Source organism: Topomyia yanbarensis, chromosome 2 (assembly GCF_030247195.1).
Source record: "Topomyia yanbarensis strain Yona2022 chromosome 2, ASM3024719v1, whole genome shotgun sequence".
NCBI classification, from domain to species: Eukaryota; Metazoa; Arthropoda; class Insecta; order Diptera; family Culicidae; genus Topomyia; species Topomyia yanbarensis.
In genome coordinates, this window is record NC_080671.1 from 110,873,985 (window position 1) to 110,897,992 (window position 24,008).

The following is a 24,008-nucleotide window of genomic DNA, read 5'->3' on the forward strand; positions in this document are numbered from 1 at the left end:
GCAACTGCCACCAAAATGCCACCAAAACATCGAAGGCTGGAGCGAACAAGCCGAAGATTCCAAATCCAAAGAAGGCCGCCAAACCTGCCAAGAAAGCTGCCCGAAGAAGATAAGTAAATTCACGCGTCTCTAATGTTGCCAACAGTCCTTTTCAGGACTAGCAAAATTCTTGTAAAAAATTAGTGGTGCTTATTTTCCGTTAGCGCTGTTAATTGTGGACGGATTTGTGTCATAGTTATATGCAAACCGGATGAATATATAATAGAAAAAGAATTTTATTAGGAAGTTCCTTTTATTAATTTGCATAATTAAAAATAATTATCATGTAATATTTCAAATTAATTTACAAACCTGAAGGTTTTTGCAAATCCTTCCAAGAAAATCAGTGAATGTGGCAACTCTGCCACTAAGCGAAAGCTACACCAAAACGAATGATGAAAATATTTTCATTTATTGCACAAAAGGATGGCCTTCCATCAGCACCGAAAAGTTGATCATTCGGTATGAACTGCGAAGGGGGAATGTTCGTATGTGTGTACGCAGTAGCAGCAAATCGTCGGCAAGGTTTGAGTCGTTCCAAAAGATTCTCGTCATGTATCACCATAGTTATCTACAAACCGTCCTTATTAGGACGAATGCATAATGGAAAAAGATGGGTTGGTAATGTATATGATATAACAGGGGTGTCGTGACCACACTTCGAAGTTATTTCAAATCCTGCAAAGCATAAATTGACATAATTTCAATGATTGTTCCTTATGAATGAAATGACAAATTTTCAGGTTAACAAGGCAAAAACTTTGCAATTTATTAAACAATTTTATATTTTTAGTTATCATATAATAACTGTCATCTCTTCCAAACAACTTAACCCTCTGCTGCCAACCCCGTGGTTTTGCGGGGTTAAGGAGAATCATTGTAAAATGTCCAATACACGATTTTATGTTGTTACCTCCACTAAAACCACTTCAAAATACTCCCACCTGTCATACAAGTACATTGTCTGCTTGTTGAAATCATATGAAATTATTAACCTGTATTCAATGCGGAGAACTCGGTAATAAAATTGTTTTACTAAATAGACTAACAAACGGGATCCCCAGGAAAATTTCGCTGAGCCCGGTGAATCGAACTTAATGCGTAAAATTTAGCAATTTGAAGGAGATACAAGCAGAATTTTACGAATATGATCATCGCGATTATGTCCCGGCATTACCCGCCCCTAGTTTTTCGCTAAGCGTGTTCATTTCTGTACGCTAGAAAAGAGATTCCGATGGTTGTTTTGAGAGATTTTAACATTAATATTTCAAAGCAAGAAAAAATGAAATTTGTTCATTTCATGAATGAATGTCTCAACGAGCTTATAATCCAGCGCATCCCCTATCAACGCAGACGCCAACAACAAAGGTTCTTTTCAGAACCACCATAATTATTAGAAAGAATAACTTGAAACATTCCCACATATTTCATTGAGTATCATTCGATTTGAATTACAAGTCAAACGAGTAGTCACGACACTCCGGTTATGTCCTAGACATTACCCACCCATCTTTTGTTTTATTATTTCAGACTATTCTTGCAAAGTTTCAAATAGAGCTTCCATTTCCCGACGGTTTTCAGCTTCCCGGGATTCGGGAAATAAATATGAAATTTTCCGGGAAATCCCGGGAATACAGAAAAAAATAAAAAAGGATCATTTTCTTGAAAACTAAAGGTAAAATTGAAAAGTTTTCAAACCCGTTTGATTGCATGTATATCTGTCGTAAAAGCAGTTGATTTGGTGGACTACACATCATTGAATCATTTGGTAACTCGTCACTCAGTTTACACAAGATCAACTTCCTTTAAAGATTTTTCTTAGGTATGTGTATAACCTAAATTTTGATAATTACGATTACAATTGGGACGATATTAGGGTGACCATATCAGACGAGTAAAAAACCAGGACAGTCGAAAGGGTACTGCTTCCCGCCGTTACCTCTCAATCGACATTGCCTTTTCTGTATGTTTTCGGCAGTTAAAAAGTTCTGGGGTCTGGCAGGCAGAGCTTCGATAGTAAGAAAGTTCTGGGACCCTGGGAGGAAGAGCTCTGCCAGAAAGTCTTACATCGGAATTCGATCACCAAGAACTTTTTAGGATTTACCCAAAGGCAGTTCTTGCTACACCACCATCAACAAACGTTTCATGATGAGATGGTCTGTGCAGGACCGGCGAGGAGTTTTCAGTACTAAAAACACGACATTGACGTAAATCAGAAACATCAGCGATCCCAAGTACCTTCCCTGCGCTATGCCTGGCAATCTCCAATGACAACCATTATCTCTCGATTTGAGAGCTGCAAAACCTACCGTTGTTACCAAAAATTTCTCCGTATAATCAATTGTTATATGAAAACTGGCGGATGGCTTGGTGTAAATAATATCAGTTTGAGCCCGAGCTTGAAGAAATTGATATCCCTGTGTGAACTTGAAAGGAAACAAAATTCAATTCATGCCCGTCGCGATGAATGAAATGTTTGGTTCGTTTTCCTCGTCATTCGTTTTCCCGATACAGCGCATACAGGTTCGGACATGTTCGGTTTGTTGAATTTTGTTTCCATTCTACCTATGAGAGGGATTATTTAGCCCAGATATAGATTATGCAGTTCACTTATGCTCGAAAATGTAGAAGATGGCAGCTTCTGCCTTCAAACTATTCACATAAAAACAAATAAATGCTTCGGTTGGTGAAGGAATTTATATTTCCTCTGCACTCAATCACTCCATTCTGCAGGAAGTTTCAGTCAGTTGGGAAGTTCATGAATGAGGGAGGCGGTGGATCTGAATGCGGTGAATACAAGCAGAAATAAGTAACTGATTTTGAAATTTCGCAGCACTGGTTTGAGCGCGACATTCCATACTTCCTGTTATGCAGAATGGTAGACTCAGCGGTTAGTCACTGTTCAGCGACGAGGCGTGGAGGCATGTTAATCGTCCATTAGCTATTTCATTTATTTGACACGACTCAATGCATTACCTGAGCCATGGATTTTTTAATATTATCAATGTGTAAATAAAAATAAAAAAATCGAATTTTATTGTATATCCATCGGACCTTGTGTACGCGATTTGTTACTTTGCGTAAGGATCCTATTTCTTGTTGAAGATGTATTTACTTAATTGCCTCTTGTTGCTTGTGGATCACTTAGTCCGCTTTCTCTCGGTTTATCGTTTTCGTTCATGCTATCCTCGCTGTTAATGTTGTATGGGCTTTCACGATTACCTGGTTTGAGTTGTTTGTGGGGCCTACGGGTCATGATCGCTTACACGTGTTCTTTATTATCGGTGGTGCTGGCAGTTAATTGGGAAGTAATAGGCGCATCACAATGATCGTTCACGTTGTGCGTAGGTTCTGTTGTTTCAGTATTCGTTGGTGCCTGAGCTGCAACTCCGGTAGTTTGTGATTCAATTGATGTTGATGAAGGGCTGTGTGATGAGTATGCTTGCAGTTGATATTGCTTCGTTAGAGGTTTGTGTAAATGTGTAAAACGTAGGGCACACAGGGGTCTGTCCTTCATACGTGCAAAACGTGATTTGAGATTTGGTCACACATTTTGCTTTGAATTGAAAGTTCAGATATGACGGAATAGGTTCCGTTACTCGCATTTCAACTAAACAAACACCGTTGGAAATACCTAGAAAAATTTTCTCCAGGTTTCAAATTTAAAGGATTCCACCGTTACGCATTCCGACATGATCATTGTAAAAAATTTATTAGTAGTATCCAGGTGTAGATCGTGCACACGCATATCAATCTTACCATTGTCAATATAAACGGGTATCTTGGTCCTAACATTATCATATTCAACGACGTATTGCATGTTGTCTTCCATAGCGTAACTTTTCGTTATGGCCAAAGTTTTAAACGTTATCAGTAACGAGTGTAGTGGGCTTGTATAACAACGACTTCCGTTAGTCTAAGCTGCATTTGCAAATTTGCTGTTGAGGTTCAAACATCTTGAAATGAATGATCGATATCGCACCCAGAGCTGCAAATTTTCAACAGTTTGTTTTGAACTTGAAGGAGGAAAAATTTTCAAATCATGCCCTACTATGTTCAATTCGCAGTTATTCGTTTCCATTATTCATTCAAACAGGCGACCTGCTCAATCATTTTCCATTCATTTTCAATTTCATTGACCCTGTGAATATATCTTTACTGGGGTATTGACTAGATTTTTCAAGCAAAACTACTCTGAACATAGTTCTTACTGTCCATGTAAGCTTGAAAACGCAAAACATGACGACATTTAACCTAAACTGGACTCTACAGAGCAGATGACAGCTTGGGTTGGTGAATGAAAAAGCATCAATTTGAAATGAAGACGTACGATTCAGTTATGAAAATCCCGCCAACTTGAAAGTGAATGATTGAGGGAGGCTTTGAATTTGAATCATGGTTGGGTTTGATTGAACTGAATGTTGGCATTTGAAAATGAAAATTTGCACCACTGATCGCACCGATGAAAGTAACGCTGCTTTATTGTTCTCACTGGCTTGGGACGAATTTTACTATTCGATTGCTTTGCTTCTTTATAGTACTGGCACGGAACATAAAGACAGCAGACTTTTGGTAAAAACGTTCGTTTGATTCACTGCACTGTTAACAAGCAGAGCGACTGATTAGGTACTGGTATCGACCCTGTAGTAATTCCATGATCCCCAGCGAGAGAGGGCTCAATGACATTATTCCACGATAGTTACTATTTTTCTTTTTATGGAATGGATTTTCAGTAAGACGAAAAAAAAGCCACTAGAAAGAGAACTCAAGTAGAAGCAAAAGCACCAAAACGCCGATGTGTCTTTTCAGAGGTACCAAAGGGAATTCTTCGGGTACCGGATTGAAAGACGATTTAAGCCGAGAAGAAGCACTGGTGAACATTGTTTCAACGATATTGACGAGGCACTATTGAGAGATTAAAAAAACCATTGGAAGCTACAATTGAGAGATTCGACTGAATTAAGTTTTGTTTGTCGCATTCCGATTGATTATTATGATTGCAGTAGGTCGTAACTGCATCTGGAGCATAGTGAAAAGCGAAGACTGAATAAATTAAATATATTAGGCTTACAGGAGAAAAACCAGGACAAATCAAGCATTTTTTTCGAGTTCCCAGGACACCAGGACAGTCAATGTAAAACCAGGACATGTCCTGGGAAACCAGGATGTATGGTCACCCTAGACGATATACTAAACGCAGCTGCTGGAGTTACTGTCCAAAATTGGAAAATATACCAGAACATTTCGATGGAATGTGATCAACTTCAACTGCAAAGCACCTTCTTTGGTAGCCTTGAATGAAATGATTAAGCGCTTCAGAATAGTGTGCAGCTATTTCCGATCAAATTAGAAAACGTGATCCATTTTCATCACATTAGGATCAACATCATTCCGAATTAAGTATGAATCAAAATCAAGCAGATAATGTACGAACTGTGCAGCGATGGCTGAAGTCTACCATCGATTTTTGGTTACGAGCAAGTATCTGGATTTCTTGATGCTAGAGCCCTTCAAAAATCCAGTGTGCATCATTGAAAGCAACATTCAAAGAGTTGCGCATGATATGACATGACCTGACGGATACAGCGTTCTTTATTTCTTTTTATGCTACCAAAACTTTAAATATCCGGGTATTCAAAATTCACGATAAAGGAGATATAACAGGTCCGCAAAACAAATTATACTTGCACTCGATGAACCGACCAAATACTTCTGCAGATGTTCTAGGAACATTCCTTATTTTAAATAGCGTTTGAGTTAGGCACAATATCTCTACAAACCATCCCAATTTTTGAAATGAACACTAATCGATTTTTTAAAGAAACCATAACTAATTTGTGTTTGCAAGCCATTCCATTCAAGATCTAACTATTAAAAAGATCTTGCGCACCAGTAACTCTACTGTAAGGAAATGCTTCCGAACAACGGCCGGCAAATTTTTCCATTTTTGCATGAAAATACGCACATTCTTTAGTAGTGACTTGAGTAAAGCTTGGACTATGTACTTGAAAAAAATCACAAAAAATATCTGCGAGTTTAAAGATATATAGTCCATTGACAAAAAAGTTCAAAAAGCATAATTTGCATTCACCACTCACTTCAAATATTTGCCGGTCAAAATATTTCCAGAATTTCATCTGCAGAACGTAAGCTTTTTAGAATCAAATAAAAATCTTTTTCCCGGGATTTTCGAATCCCGGGAATGAGAAAACATAATTTCCCAGGAATCGGGAATCCCGGGAAATCCAAAAATCCCGGGATTCCCGGGATGGAAGCTCTAGTTTCAAAGTATAGCTGATTACTGTCTCCTGCCTGTAAGTTTCCCTTAATTTTATTTTTTTTTTCCCTAAAAACTTTATAGTCCATTTCATGAAAACCATGTTTTTCAAAACATCACGATTACAACACTGTAAAAGCTATCTATATGTATAAAACACTGTTTATTTAATTGTGCACAGACTGGAATAAAAATACATTCAAAAATCTCATTTTACCATGTTATTAACGTATTTACTGATACACGAAATAGGAAAAATCGAGTACTTTATTAGAAAATTACTAAAATATTTTAAATTTCAACTTTCAGTCAACATAATAGTATATCGTGTGTTTTTTTGCAATTCGAATAAGAAAAAAATTCTGTTCCACACGAATTTCGCGCTAACTCGAACAAATGTTGGCAGCACCCTCTCAGATTGTAATAAAACTTGCTGTACATGAAGGCATATTAATCTGAAATTATGTGGAGGTTTCTAAAACAACTAACCAATATTCTATTAAACGCATAATTATGAAACGCAAACCTTGTTTTTATTTCCGTAATTTTGACGTAGGACTACGTCTTTGTTTTCGATATAGGGGTGCACGTTGCAAATTCTACAAAAATGGTATGTAACGAATTTTTTTTGCGCATATCGCCCCGAAATACTTCGAAGAATAGATTCCAATAGACAGGGCCGTAGATAGAAAATACGAGCCCAGGGGGTCCAACGTACGGGCCCCACCACTGTATATTGCCCGTGCATCACAAAGTTAAAGTTTGAAATCCATTGTCCTTACTGATATTATGTACCTATATTACACTGAAATTATATTGTTATGTACCAGTTTTTTGCTCTAGTTGTTTGTAGTGCCAATGACGGTAAAAACGGAGGGCTGTTAGTACTCTATAGTATTTTGAATACGTCTTCGTACGTTTTGGTGACTTTGAAGAGGAATTTTTCGTCAAAAGTATTAGTAAAAGTAAAGAAATGGAAAGATTAAAAATGTAGTACATAATTGCAAAAATTATCATTATCTAAACAAAATTTTTTTTTTAAAAATCCCTTTGTTCAATTGTACAAAAAACAAAATAAAGGGAAAACTTTATATTGAAAGTGTGTATAGAAAAACTAAAAATCGCAAAATCAACCACATAAACAAATTAAAGTCAATTGTCAAAAAAATGTATAATCAAAAAACAAAACCTGTAAGAATCGATAAAAGAAAACAAGAAACTAGACAATCAAATTGCAAAGATTAAAGAAGTCGAGCATTCTTGAACAAATGGTGAAAATTATAAAAAAAAATCGGCAGATGTTGAAAATTTGTGAGAATCAATGAAAATGAAAAAAACAACTAAAAAAAATACGAACATTGATATAAAATAAAAATGCATAAAACTTAAAAGCTCGAAAATAATAAAATATATTCAACATTTAAAACAAGAAATATTTAAAGCAATAGAAAAAGTGAATAAAGCGTTAAGAATGCACAAAAGTAGAGGAATATATATAAAAGACAAAAATAAAATAAGCAAGAAGAAATTAAAAAAAAATTAATTGAACAAAACGGACAAAATGGAAAACAAAAAATAGTATAAAACTAAAATGATATATCATAGAAACAAACAAAATTGCAAAAATAACAGGAATAAATTGAAAAATAGATTAGATTATTTAAAGAATGGAAAACAACGTTAGAAATGAAACTTGACAGAAATTCAAACAGCCTAAATGCAAAACAAAGAAAAAATGCGCATAATGGCAAAAAAATCTAATGTTTTCTAGAAAAATAAATAAAATGAAAAAACAAACCTATTAGAAAAAGCACTTTCAAAATATGGAAATATGGAAAAATTAAGAATAACAAAAATGAACAAAATGAAAGATTAAGGAACATGTGTAAAAAATAAAAAAAAATTATGATAAATTAGCAATGATAAAAAATAAAACTACGGAAAACGGAAAGCTGAAAACTAGAAAACATGTACCAAAAAACGAGAAATGTAGATAAAGGGACAGTGAGACATTTTGGAATGATTTTAAAAAAGCAAAAATGCAAAAATATATAGAGAAAAACGAAAATAGAAAAAGGGAATGATAAGAATGAATGGGACTAATAGACTAATTTTAAAAGTTTGATGGAATGACAAAAGAAACAAATGAAAAAGCAAGGTATTAAAATATGAAACAATAGAAAAAATGAAATAGAATGGAAAATTGCAAATAAAATGGAAAAACTCAGCAATGACTATAGATTAAGGTAAGTGGAATGGATAAAAATGCAAAAATAAACAGCGTGAAAAGCAGGATAAAATAAAAATATGGTAACAATGGAAATAGATAAAAAAGCAGAATGTTGAAATTGCAGATATACCACGACTTGCAGCCTTCATCAGTGTTTGTATCAATATGCCTTCATCAGTGTTTGTATCAATATGGGAAAGACATCAAAAAAGAAAAGTGTTTAATATAACATTCCATTAAGTCGCCCAAAAACAGTGCTTTTTAAAGTGCTGAAAAAATTGATCAACGAAATTTTAACAAAATTTTAAAAAATCCATGTAAAAATGGAGAAAATAGCGAAACATGGATCAAATTACAAATAAGTGTTGTGGTTGGATTTTACGCTATGCTGGTTTCGAAAACATTTATAAAAGCTAAATAAGCTCTGCTTTATTTCTTATGTGGTTCGTAGCACAAAGTATATCATATATTCTTCAAATTCACCGCAGAGTGTAATGTTGTAGTAGAGCATTTAGGTGTATTTTTTCGCATTTGTGAAGAGTTTTGTTGTTTTATGGGGGGCAGTACTTCACATCCTTGAATATCTGCAAAAAATCAAAAAGCACCAGCCACTCTTGCTGTGAAGGATAACCCAAGCGAACTGTGTTCTGCTCTACAGTAAACAAACGCAGGGCGTAAAATCACACTTCAGTGTCTTTCAAGAATCTTTGTGAGGAGCATATAATCCGTTCATCCATTGAAGTGAAGGTCGTGTGTGAATCTGAACCCCAATGGTGGTGAGCACTTTTTAAATATATTGGCCAACACCGAGAGGGGCCCTACTTATCGATTAGGGTCTGCAACCCGAGAAAGATGTTTATGATGACTGTGTGTTAGACGATTTATAAAATGATGCTGAGAGTTTCTGATGAAGAAAAAAATGCAAAATAATTCACATGATTCATCCGGGCGAAATCTGAACTACATGAACAAAGATCCGGAATTTGCCTCAAAAAACCGGTGTGGCAACCCTAAATAGAAGCTTGAGAAGTTTTCTTTTTCTTTATAATTACTTTTGATAATTACCCAGCAGTTGCGAAAACATGACCATAAATAAAAAAAATCGATTTCATATTGACGAAATTTGAAGACAACCTCATGACTTCTAATCAAATCATTAATTTTTAACCCCTAGCAAGTCTGATCTTTTTTTTCGATTGTGGAAATTTTAATCTTAGGGCCATTCATTTCTTCATTCAAGTTAGAAAATTTTCTTTAAAAAATTTTCCATTCCTATGTGCGAGGTTACGAATCGAACCCAGATGAGCTGCGTACATGGCAATAGATATACCAACTACGCAATGCCCGCCTTGGTCTGATCTTCTAATTGGGTACAAATACATATATTTGATATCCAATATACAGTAGTTTTTAAAATCATTCGCAAGATATTGAATTTTTTTTTGAAAGTATTGACCAAAATTTTAGTTTCCGTTAAAAATCCGGGCCCCTTCAAAACTCCGGGCCCGGGGAAAACACCCCGTCCCCAACCCCCTCTCGGCGGCCCTGCCAATAGATAAACCTAAAGATTTTTGATATCATGGCATTGAAAATTTAAATAATGTACAACCTAGTCAAAATATCGCGCATTTACACACAGAATATAGCGCTTCCCAAGTCCGGCACGACAGATTTGTGTACCTAGCGCGCTACGCTTCTATGAATGACGTCATCATCGACTATTTAAATAACGGATTTGGCCGGACAAACTCAGTTGCCTGTTGAACGGCAGGTGAAACAGATCACTGCGCTGTGTGTTTTCACAGCCAGTGTAGCTGAGTTAGAAGTTCGTTACACTGGCTGTGGAGGTACGCTACCCAGTGCGCAGTGCTGTCCAACACGCGACTGAGCTTGTCCATTCAAATAATATGCTTTGTTTGTGTTGTGCTCGTTTCCAGCACACTTTTATGTATAATTATTCGTACACAAAATCGATTGTACATGCGAGCTCCATTTGCAAACACGGTTAGCATTGCGTCGTGGTATTAGTTGTCTCTTTCGCTCTACCCATCATCATCAGCGTTGATTCATTTTACTTGGTGCGCTTGTAACGCGCAAAGTGGTTTAATCGAGGGATTGCCCTTCCTATGATGATTCTCAGGGATAGACCGTTCCAACATCAAATTATGGTCTTATCAAATTTTGGTCTTGTCAAACTGCCACTCTTCTTATTCTTATCCGGGCACACTCTTCTTTCCTTTGGGGCAGACCCTCGGATTTAATCCAATTTTCGCTTATGGGAAATAATATTGCATAATGCAAGACGTTTGGCTCCCGAGCCAAGAGGCAAGAGTTCGTTTTCGCTTTCTCGTCAGCAAACCTGAGCCTCTGTGCTTGCTTTCCGGGACAGCACTCGGGACAAGTCAGTTGCTTTGAACGTTCACATGTGTCGTGTGAACTCGTTGGATTTTTTTTTGTGTCTAACTAGTGCTTATTTGGGTACTAGTTTAGATACATCGTCTAACTAGACACCCAGATGGTGCTAGTTACTGACGAGATGATAATTCCTATCAATTTAGATTGCCTCTACTATCTTCTTCATGTAACTGGAGTATTGTACATATTCTAAGAGAATCGTATTGAGCATTGGAATGTAAAAAATTGAGCAGCTTGTATCACTGCGGAAGAAGCACACGTCTTGATCAAAACAGGTATTTCGTGTTTCATGACACCAACAGTCCTAAGAAAAAATAGTTTTGGAACCCGAGCAAATTCTCATGGGTTCAAAAACCATACAACCCCTTAAAAATATCATGAAAATGGTCCGCGTCAAATTTTACAACCAGCAAAACACCATGAAATGGTCTCAAACCCCCTTAAATAGGGTAACCAACCTAATTTGGACCCCTACATATTTTGGGCCCTGTTAATGTATTTGCCTCCTACACTGCCAAGTTTCTCTGCATTTGTTTCGTTTGATGCAGCAATTACATTCCTTGGGTTGTATATTCAGTTTCAATATCATTAGTTCATCTCTAATTGTTTAAAATTAAACAGAATCCACAATTTTCAAAAATATCACCGAAAACGTTCCATGTTTCAACGATAGCCAAGAGGAACCGGTGGAAATGATACATTTTCAAATTGGATTTAAATGTACCATTATAATATTTTTTATCGATTTAATTAGTTTGACTGATTTGGTATTATGAATGTAACGTGTTTGAAAAGGTTTCTTCGTAATGTTTTATCTAAAAAATCTTAAATAAATGGTGTCCACAATATGTCTTAAAAAATTGATATCAACTTACTTTGGACACCCCTCGATTTTCTTTCTTGACAGCTATTTGTTTATCGAGTTAGAATAATCAAAAAGTGAAAAATTTCGTAACGGTAGGTCGCCTGCTCTTTTTGGTCAAATTATTTAAAAATGTTCAAACCAATGGATGTCGAAAATCGAACGATTGAGGAACATTTTATTGAAGACCATAATATGACCAAAGAGGAGACTTCTGAAATCCATGTTGAAGAACATTTGTAGTTCGAATTTGTTGAACTCGACGAGCTATATGTTGACAAATCTAGAAGACATATCACAGCTAAATAATGATAATAAGAGTGTGCTTGCTGAATTCCTAGAATCTCCTGAAACACTCACACGAACAGAAACATCACGATTCAAGCGACGTAGTCCTGCTGTTTTAACATTGCGCCGAACAGTTGAATACCACAAGGCGAAAACTGAAGAAAAAACTACAAGGGGCAGCCCTATGGGGTTGCACGAGCTGTAGACGTAGGACTATACTACTTAACCTATTATATCCCAGGGGTTCCAAAAAGTGAGCCAAATGCAGTGATATCTTCAATTCCATCAAAAAATGTATCAAAGATTATTGGAAAAATACCAAAATTCTACAGTAAATACTCGTTAAACGATGGATAGTTCTGCGTATGAAATTTCATACGCTAGGATATAATGGGTTAATGTAAAATATTTATTTTCTTAGTACATTTATAGTAATAATAAATAAAACATATTTCTTACGTGTGGTTTAGTCACAACCAATCAACATCGAATGTTATATATTGAACCAAACCTTCTTGGTTATCAGGTCATTTCATTTGTAGTAGGTGATCGAATCCGATTAAACTTATTTAAGAAGATCTGAAGAAAGAAGACAGAAAACTTTGACCAACTAATATCTGGAACTAAATCTTTATAGCATAAGATTAGCTTGTAAAAACTTTTCGATTGTGTGTGGTAAAAAACCCGGGCCAGTGAAGAAAAATCAAATTTTAGACAATATAATCGCATTTCATGTATAGACCAAGCATTCTAGTTATATTTTACCATTATTGTAACTTTCCTAAAGTACGCATACAAATATAGCGAATGCAGTGGTCTTAATCATATATCTAAACTATATATCGAAAACAATTTTATATATGGACAAGATGCGTTTTTGCAACGGTTTTTCAAGTGGCAGTGTATTCATTCATAAATAGGCTTTGTAGTATGTACCTATTAGTAGAATCAAAATACTATAGGCTGAGTGGAAATGAATCACGTGAAGGGGAAATGAATCAATGAATTGATCGAACGTAAATAATAAACTTTCGTTGTGCAATTTAGTAACAAATTAGATCTACCTACCTACACATTCGCCTCAAACATCAAACCCAAGCGCACAAAGCAAAATGAATGAACGCTGATGATGATGGGTAGAGTGAAAGAGACATTTTTTATTTTGTGTACGAATAATTATACATAAAAGTGTGCGTAAACGAGCACAACACAAAAGATAGCATAGTGTTTGAACGGGCAAGCTCATTCGCACTCACTGGGTAGCGTACCTCCACAGGTAATGTAACGGACTTCTAACTCAGCTACACTGGCTGTGAAAGCACACAGCGCAGTGACCTGCTTTGGCTGCCGCTCAACAGGGAACTGAGCGTGTTCGGCGAAATCCGTCCGTTTAAATAGTCGATGATGACGTCATTCATAGAAGCGTAGCGCGCTAGGTACACAAATCTGTCGTGCTGGACTAGGGAAGCGCTATCTTCTGTGTGTAAATGCGCGATATTTTGACTAGGTTGTACATTATTTAAATTTTTAGTGCCATGATATCAAAAATCTTTGGGTTTATCTATTGGAATCAATTCTTAGAAGTATTTCGGGGCGATATGCGCAAAAAATTTGAAAATTTATCGTGAGATGGCTGAATTATATGCGTTTAAAATTGGACCACTTTTCGTTACATACCATTTTTGTAGAATTTGCAACGTGCACCCCTATATCGAAAACAAAGACGTAGTCCTACGTCAAAAGGAAAGTAAAGGAAGAGAAACAAAGAAAATCTGAGCTTAGAAAGAATAACAAAAAACCACCTCGTAAACAAAAGAATTAAAAATTAATATTTAGTACAAGAAGATTCCTGACGAACTTTGAACCTTGATTTATCATCCACTTGAGGATGTTACTCCATAATACTGCTACAGATGAATTGTTACACGAAATATATTATTGTTAACTCTATTGCATAACATTTAATGCTGCTTTGTTAAGTGTGCAGTAACTTAATTGTACCGAAAGTTTTTCTATTCTATTAGTGTACCATTTTTGATTGGCAGTCACTGATTTTCTTATGTTCTTCTTTCATGCATTAAATATACTGCAAAGAGAACGAGTCAGTAAGTCAGTTTAGTAGAAAAAACTTCACTGTTTCCAAAATATATTCAGTCACATTCAGTGTGTCCAAAATATGCTTGGAACACTGTCCAAATAAGTGTGGAAGGGTCCGAAATGTGAAAAATTTATGCTGTGAAGAAATGTCCTTTTTTGAGTTTATGTAAATGTATAAAACATCCATTGACAGTTTTCTTTCAAGAACGGTAATTTTGGAGGAGACTCGTGCATGTATTGCATTAAAAAACATAAGCAAGCGAATATTTTTTGACGTTCACGTAATATCACTTCCTCTAGGGGTCCAAAATTTATTGGTTACCCTACACCAGAATATGGTTTTTAAATGGGATCTTCCGGACCATGGTGATGGTGTTTCACCATGCAGTGGAGGTGAATTTTGACCATAATCATGGGGGCGCTATGGGCTCTTCGTTTGCTCGGGTATGCGGGGGAAAATAGTTGTTTAAGAAGGGGTTAACAATGAACCAAACAACCTGTATGTTCCGGTCGATTCGATATATTAAAAACAAATAATATAGTTATGATTCGCTGGTTGGACACTTTTTAACTGGACCGCTTTTTTAGTTGGACCTCCGCTAGTTGGACCATTATCCAACTAAAAAGCATCTGAACGCCAGAATCGCATGTCAAATTTACTTTGATAATCAATCTGACAATATTTAGAGATGTGAACAGATGCATTTACACTGCCAACATCTCCTTTGGAAAGTTTTTGACATTTGTCAGTCGATCCAACTAGCGAATCATGACTGTATATTAGGGTGTCCCAAAATGACATCATGTTAAAAAGTCATCGGGCTCACTTCTTAAATGAAAGGTTAGGGTATTAGGATCATTTTCTTCTTCGGAGTGAGTTTGCTAAAACGCTTCCTACTGGTGGCGACTTTTGATTTTTTGAAAAATGGGCCGATTTTGGATAAAATTTATGCCTGTGGTCATAGATTTTTTTCAGCATTTTTTTATTTTTCAGGAGACCCAAACGGAGAAGTTTGGTTAGTTAGTTTGTACAAATTTTGAATTATAAGAGCGGCCGAGCCATTAAAACTCAGTAAAAAGTGAAATTTTTGGTGCTTTTCAGTATTTTTTCTTCAAAACTGGGCATCTACAAAATTTTAAAAATACAGAAAACACTTTATATAGTTGAGCCGAATTTAGGGGCGTAATTTTGCTGAAAAAAGTGTATAGCTACGGCCAATGGGGTATAAGTTATCTACGTTTTTGTTAAATAACCTTTTGACATTTTATGATATTCATAAAAATAACACTGTTCTACAAAATAAAACAACTTAAGTGGACTTAGTCCGCATATTATTTTTCGGAAAATAGAAGGAAAATGATGAAAAATGGCGTTTTTCGCTTGTCTCTAGTACAACAAAATCGGTTTTTATGAGCATTTGACGATTTTTTAAAAAAATATTTTCTATATTAATAGCCACCTAGCGGGTTTGAAAATCACTAAAATTAAACAAATATGTTGAGTTAATGGCAAGTTATGACGTATATTTGAAGGCTGAATTGATTAACGTACTCACATTTTGTATGTAAAGTCTTATAGTCATGTTAGGAACATTGAAGTGGAGAAAAATGCAGAAGAGTGAGGTGAGTGTTGAAAAACTGATATTTACTGTTTAGATCACATAATTCCGATATAGTCAAATTTGGGGCAAATATCCTCAAAAAAGTTTTACAACAGAATACAGCGCATCTTCTGACACAATTGTTTTATTGAAGATGCCTCCTAGAAGTAATTATGGAGAATTAACTATTCAAAAAATAATTAGAGACTTGGCGTCATTAGCAAAGTTATTATTTTTATAATTTAAGTTACAAAAAAAATCATCAGATGCTCATTAAACCTCGTCCTGACATACTAAAGACGTACAGAAAACGTCATTTTTCATAATTTTCCTTCTATTTTTCGAAAAATAATGTGTGGTCAAAGCACATTTGAACTGATTTACTTTTTGGAACAGAATTATTTTTGATAAATTGCTAAAAATGTTAAAGGTTATCTATCAAAAACTTAAATAACTCATACCCCATTAGCCATAGCTATACACTTTCTTCAGCAAAATTACGCCCCTGAATTCGGCTCAGCTATATAAAGTGTTTTCTGAACTTTTAAAATTTTGTAGATACCCAGTTTTGAAGAAAAAATACTGAAAAACACCAAAAATTTCACTTTTTACTAACTTTTAATGGCCCTGCCGCTCTAATAATTCCAAATTTGTACAAACTAACTAACCAAACTTCTCCGTTTGGGTCTCCTGAAAAATAAAAAAATGCTGAAAAAAATTTATGACAGTTCAGGACCACTTCAACAGGCAGTGGCGGATCTAGGGGGAGGGTCTTGGGGGTCCGGACCCCCCCCCCCCCGAAAATTTTTAACTTCTTGAGAAATTTTTAAATAGTTTCTATTTTAAATTCATTCTAAGTTCAAAATCATTCCAAAACAGATTCGATAACCAGAACCGATTTTAATTGAATGAGTATATTACATATTACGTATTGTACAATGAACATTTCAAAGTCGAAATTTTGGACCCCCTCCGAAATTTTTTGCTGGATCCGCTCCTGTCAACAGGCATAAATTTGAAATTTTATCCAAACTCGGCCCATTTTTCAAAAAATCAAAAGTCGCCACCAGTAGGAAGCGTTTTAGCAAACTCACTCCGAAGAAGAAAGTGGTCCTAATACCCTAACCTTTCATTGAAGAAGTGAGCCCGATGACTTTTTTAACATGATGTCATTTTGGGACACCCTACGTATATGAAACAATTGAATTCGAGTTATTAAAAACCTGGTACAAAAAAGTTTGAGGCATTTAAACATTTCTAGTTTTCAACTAAATTTGGAATATGTTTGCAAGACCGATTTTACTGCGAAATATGATTGTACATATCTGTAAATATAAAAAAGCTATGATAAACGCATTTGTTGCATGTTATTCTAATTGGCATGGATTGAAACTAGTAGCATGCAATAGTACCTTTCTCAGTTGCAATATTCCTACCAATCTGTAGTTTATCCTGGATCTAAGAGTTCAATTTAATTTCTTCTCCATTTTAGAACCCAGTCCGATGACGACGAAAATTCTCACGAGATTCACATCGCCAACGGCATTTTCCTCGATGACGAATTCAATCTGAATCCACTATACGACATGACGGCCAAGGAACTGTACCGCAGTGAGGTGGAAAAGCTAGATTTCGTTACAAAACCGGACGAGTCCACCAAACGCATAAATGTATGGGTTAACGAGAGTACTCATGGCAAGATTCCCGAAATATTTCCCACCCCCGTCGGAAGCAATACAGTAATGGTGATTGCCAGCGCGCTGTATTTCAAAGCCCTATGGAAAGACATGTTCATTGAGGGTGGCACTAGGTCTAGGGATTTTTTCCCCAATGGAAAAAACGACAGCTCCATCAAGGTGGATATGATGGCCCACGGTGGATGTTTTCCGTTTTATGAATCAACTGATTTGGATGCGAGGATTTTAGGGATTCCCTACGAAAAGAATTTATCAACCATGTACATAATAAAGCCCAATCACTCCAGCCGTCAAGTACTCCAGGAATTGGTCGCTAAGTTGGATGGTACCACAATAAATGAAATGATTGATAAAATGAAGATGAAAACTGCCATTGTCCTGTTCCCAAAGATGCACATTTCCAAAACACTTGATTTAAAAAAGGTATTGAAATCTCTCGGTGTTCGTTCACCGTTTCAACAGGCACGAAGCGAACTATCCGGTATTTCCGGTGATTCGAAAGCTATGGCTAGTAGCGTAGAGTCCTCAGCCTCTCCGGAAGTATCCAACCAATTCCGACCTGCAGTAAACCTACCGCATTATTCGCGATTCAAAAATAAAACCACTCCAGCTAATCCGAACCAACTGGTTTTTTCTCGAAACGACATTGATAAAAGTACCACGCCAACTGAGATGCCAACCACGCTGGACACAAATATGATTGATGAAGAGGAGGTTCCCACAACCACGGGGGCGTCCAAAGCTGCGAAACTATCGAATAAATCGCTAAGATTGAGACGCGACGTATCCTACAAAACTCCTACCGAGGTGAAAGGCAAACCGGCCCCTCTAAGTAGTAAAGACTTCTTCCTGAACAAACGAATCGTTAAACCGACCGGTGGCAAGAAGTTACGCCGATCGCGACGAACTACCCAGAACCTGTACGTGAGTGATGCCGTGCACAAGGTGGACCTGGAAATCAACGAGCGTGGGACGGAGGGTGGTGCAGCGACAGCCATTTCGTTGAACCGTTCCGGAACCAGCGTGGTGTTCAAGGCGAACGAACCATTCTTGCTGATAATTAGAAATGATAAGACTAAGCTGCCAATATTTTTCGGATCCGTTTATGACCCCAGGGATTAGACTTGTGTTGGTGTGGCTAGCTAGTTCATATCAAATAGTTATAGAAATAGAATAAGAAGTTCATATCACATAGTTATTAGAATAGTGACGGTTGCTGCTCTTGTGCCAGAATATATAATATATGATTCCACGAATGCAAACAATAATTAAATAGATTTATGCTCAAAGGGGTATTTTTTATTTCCTCCATGCTGTACGAACTCTTGTCAATTCTGATTAAATTTTAAACCGGTTTTTAAATGTTTGGTAAGCGTTAGAAAAATTTAATACGGTTTCTTCTATCTATTTAATGGTTGTGTTCAGTTTACGATACACGGTGTAGCATAAGAAGGCTTACCCAAATCTGAAAATCAAAACTATCCAAAAATCTGATTCTACATAAATTTTATTGCTGTCTTTCTCCCTTCCTCCTTAATATACTTTTAAAACTCCACCTCCACCGCATTTTCCTTATCACTCCTATATCCCTGTCATGTTTTACCCCGTTACGCTTTCTCTTCCTTTTCTTCTTCCTGAACGCTATTTACTATGCCCAATCAGCCATCTCTGCCGTACACTAGCTTACTTGCACTCGCACTAATTATGGCCTCGGATTCAGAACTTCCCGCAACCCTTCTTCATGAGCAATACTAGCCGCTCGAGGTCGACCAAAAGAGATTGTAACTACTGGAGGTCGCATGTCGCTGTTAACACTGATAATTTATCATCTCGCTCGTACATATGCTAGGCTCATTAGTTTGACACATGTTGCCCCGGGTACACACATGTCAAAGTAATGGGGTACAATTAGAAAAACTCTAGTAAGAGAACTGCGGAGAGAAAAACAGCATTTTTGGCAACGTATGCCCAGGCATTGTATGGCAACACGTCCAATGTTATAAGGATAGGCAATGTTCGATTGGATTCGTTTTTTTGACAGCTAAACACGAATCCAATCGATCCAAAATGGAGTCTCCGCAGTTCTATTTCTAGAGTTTTTCTAGATACAATATGCTAGAGCGAGACTCCATGTTTCAGCCCGTGAATGCATGGAGACAGTAGCGCTTTGCTCCTTCTAGTAGAAATAATCTCTCTTCGTCGACCCCGTATGCTTCCGAATCGCTAAGTTTTCTTCTTCGTGCTCAGGAATGTTGGCCGGGTCAGGCCGTCGCGACTCCCAGAAATCATCCGCTCCCGAACAAAAGTCAGCTTCCAAGCAACAAATAAGCTTCCGAAACAAAGAATCAGTTTCCAAAACAAAGCCCTAAGAGCAACGCTATTAGCGACATTTCGCTTGTATCGAGGTAGCTAGCAATTCACCTCTGTAGAAGTTCTTCTTTGCAGCGTTCCGACTCGCCTCACCGTCTGTTCGGTGTTACCGTTTTCCAGTGGATAACATTCCCTGAAACCCGGACTCGTTTCTTCCGTACACTTAGCGCAAATATTTTGGCTCCTTCGATGCAGATCTTTTCTCTCTCACTTAATGAAAGACGTCAACCAGGGAAATTGGTCTCTCCCGCGTGTGTACTCAACACGCCACAATGTTTTTTGCTACGTGTTTTGTGCAGAACCAATTCCTCGCATTTGTATCATACATTCGAGTTATGCGAGTGGTTCCGCGTGTTCCACACTCTGGTCTGGAAAAATCCGGAAAAATAGGTGGCGTTTTGGAATGTAGCGATGAATAGAGCGACATTTTGTTGCTTACCACTTTTCATCCGAAAGTATCTTCTTTCTCTGTGGAACCAAAAGGTTTATCCGACAGGACAGTCGGTTTTCTAGGCGCTGGCGAAACCCTCACGGCACACGTTTTATTCCGGGTGGCGATCTTATAGTTGACCAGTCGTGTCGATTCGCTCCACTACGAATGGACGGAAAGACGGCCGACAGCTACTTTGCTTGCAGCAAATTTGTTGCTCGGCGCTGTGTTCAAGCAAGTCTAGCCAAACATGTCAAATGGTCCTAAGTGCAAATGACAGTTTCTCTTTGTTTACTTTCTCTTTCGCTAATAACTCGGCAGTTTATACGTTTGTTACTCAACTCTTAGCAGGATAAGCTAGTCAAAATCAGAGTTTTTCGATATATCCTGAAACAATACTGAAAAGTTTTAAGATGACGCCGTAATAATCGAAAAAGAAAGTAAACAAAGAGAGGCGCTCATTTGCACTTAGGACCTTTTGACATGTTTGTCGAGAAGTGTATGTGTGACAAAAGTAGATACAGAACACTAGATTAAGATTGTCGCTGGCATCAGTGGTAGGAACATCATTGTTTTGATTCCGGGATATACCTGTCAAATGGGCCAAATAAAAAAAAGCAAAAAAATAATCCTCTATCGTCGTTTCATAGCGACTAATCATTTTTGTTTCTTTTAGCCAGCAAAACAATGGCCATTCTTGGCTAATGTGTTTTCACTAATTAGAATGCACAAATTGTCTAAACTTGTACTGAATTTTGATAAATTTTAATTTCCTTGTGCGGTATATACAAACTCTTTCATTTCATAACAATAACAGTCGAAAATTTACACCGAGAAAATTCGTTATATTGAATATATTGATTTCACACATATTTTTTTGCAATTTGTAGTAGCAGATAAAAATTACTTGTCACGCATAGATATCATGGGAAAATTAATGAAATTATAATAGTATGCCACATAGAAATTTGTTACATAGCAGATATCACATCATTTTTCTGTTTGCCTCTCGTTTATTCTGTTGCAAATTTTATGCATTGGACGTTTTCGGTCTTGAATGCATAAAAATCACAGCAGAATAAACGAGACTGAAAGGAAAAATAGGCAAACTCAATTTGAAGTTCAACTAAACGGTTTGTGGTTAAAAGCAGGCCATATTTTTCTGCGTGTACCAAAAGCGCGGACCAAAAACTTTTACTAGAGAGACTTTCGATACTTTGACAGATATATACCGGAAGCAAAACAAACATGTTCCGAGGAGAAAACAATGGGAACACCAGCGACAATCCTAATCTAGTGCTCTGTATCTACTGTGACAAAACTTAGCTAAGGGGGTGTTCCAATAGTGCGTTTAACAGATGCTAACGTTGACTGAACTAAATTCGCGTACTGAAACACAATTCTATTGTACACTGAAACGAAGACAATGGTATAAACTACTATATTAGGGGTTTAAGTTAAAATTACTGTACCAGTGAATTTTGGTAGACAATATATCATGTTTAACCAGATAGTGATTCCTGTCATTCGTACCATATCTATTTTTATATCCAGACATGGTATACTTTACTATTTCATGGTGGTATAAGGGTAATTTCTACAATGCCTCTGTTTTTACTTAATAGTCAGAATTACCATGAAAATGGTTGTTTTGAAGATTGATAGCTGATTAAAATTACTATCGGTTTTTACCATATTATAGTAAAATCATAGTATATATTGTATACGGTCAGTATTCTTCTTTTAGACGAATGAAAAACACATTTTTCTGATTTAATTTATATTTTTTTTTTATTTCAATTATAGAGGTTTTAACCTTAAGGTCATTCGCCTCTTCGGGTTAGAAAAATCTCTTAGGAAAAATTTCTAACCCTATGTGCGGGGTCGGGACTCGAACCCAGGTGCGCTGCGTACAAGGCAATCGATTTACCAATACGCTACGCCCACTCCGATATATATTTTTTTATTACCTACAACATTCACCTGATAAAAATCATTGACCATCACCTTTCCAGCCATCATTGAGCGCTTTTCCAGCCAGGAAGAGAATTGTAAAACCGTGATCTGAAACTAATATTCGCAATGAACAGTCTAATCTTAACATACAATAAGATCTTACCGATAATGATTTTGCGTGCGTCGATTTTTCCATCTTCCAGCTCTGAGCGATGAGCGCATTAAACGCTCGATTTTTGGAATTTGGATGAAGAATAAAATCATGAACATTTTAGAATTCGGTTTCAGTGTTATAGTTGATTCTCTTACATAATATTTATCAATGATAGATGGGTTAGAAACACAGTCGTTCATTATTATTTCCATTGCCATTAACTTCAACTCTTAAACATTGTCAAGATTTTTCCTTAAAACTGTATTTTGTGAGAATACTTTAGTTACAAGATTAGCTGAGAAAATATTTTATTTACAACACGGCGGAAACCGTGGACAGCAGGTATTAAATACCATAATTTTAGTAATTTTAAACGTAACCCGTGTTCAGCTGAAAAAGATTGGTGATTTTTTTTCATAATTACCATGTTCGTAGTATAACTGATAGACGTTGAAAGAGCTTTAACAAGTCAAGCAGTAGAATTGAACATTTCAATATAGTTAGTTCGACCATGAAATCATGATCAAATCAAATATACATAATAGTAAAAAATACCATTAGAGTTTATTCGAGCCGCATGGTAGCTTCAAGTATTTTCTGGTAATTCATTCAATAATCATGGTAAATTTAACACTATATTGAAAATGGTCATTTTTACCATGACTATGGAGTTGAAACTACCATGTCGTTCTTTTCAGTGTAGCAACGGCTTTGTTCAAAAATTAATGTAATGTAAATGATGATAATGTCATTCTAATTGAATCATTCGTCGAAATAGCGTTTGATCATTATTTATTTCATTATGTAACAATCGATTTAATATTCATATTTTATGACCTTCACTCCACAAATCGATTCAGTTCATCGAAATCACAAAATGTATGTGTGTGTCAAATAATGTCACTCAATTTTCTTAAAGAAGGCTAAACCGATTTGCACAAACCTACACTAAAAATAAAACAAACGTTAATTCTTTTTGCTTCAAACAACTTAAAATCCATATGAAGAAGAAATGCTAATGTTATCACGCGCACACATACCTTCTATGTGTCAACTGTATAAACTATGTATGCGCACACATAAGTTATATGTGCGTATTGTTATAGAATCGGGTTTTATGTGCCTTATAGTTATGAAAGGTGAAGTGGGATTAATATGTATTGTAAATACACACATTAGGTTTATGTGCCAGCAAATAGTGTCTATCTGCCTCTACTAATTGCAACAATCTATGTGTAAAATCAATAGGCATAACGTTTACATTTTTTTGAGTGTAGTTTCAAATGAACGGTATAGCCAACGACAAGACCTGAAACTATGATGTAGCACTGCCATAAGCTGCTATTAAATTTTTCGTTGATCGGACTTCCGTTTCCGGAGTTCAGGAATCATGAATCAGAATATATTGACTCAAATGGCACGTTCGTCGGTGATTTGTGTCTTGCCGTGTCTTCCCATCATTTCCCTAATCGAAAGGAAAGGAGTGAGCGAGGAAGTAGAATTGGAAGGGTGAAAAAATGAAGATACAAAAACAGCAGGTAAGTTAAACTCACAAAAAGTTCAAATCGCCTGCGAGAAAGTCTAAAGCTCTT

General features: G+C 36.4%; 1 protein-coding gene across 2 annotated transcripts in view; it reads left to right on the forward strand.

The window, feature by feature from the left end:
* The window catches only part of LOC131679176 (serine protease inhibitor 28Dc-like), an 86,843-nt gene that overhangs the window by 41,227 nt on the left and 21,608 nt on the right, over nt 1–24,008 (forward strand). The window contains exon 4 of one of the 2 annotated variants that reach the window (XM_058959824.1): nt 17,302–18,795. The exons of the other annotated variant lie outside the window; for it this stretch is intronic. Within the exon in view, the coding sequence (XP_058815807.1) occupies nt 17,302–18,628 (1,327 nt within the window). The 3' untranslated portion in view covers nt 18,629–18,795. Of the gene's footprint in view, nt 1–17,301; nt 18,796–24,008 lie in introns of those variants that run through there. 2 annotated transcript variants of the gene reach the window in all.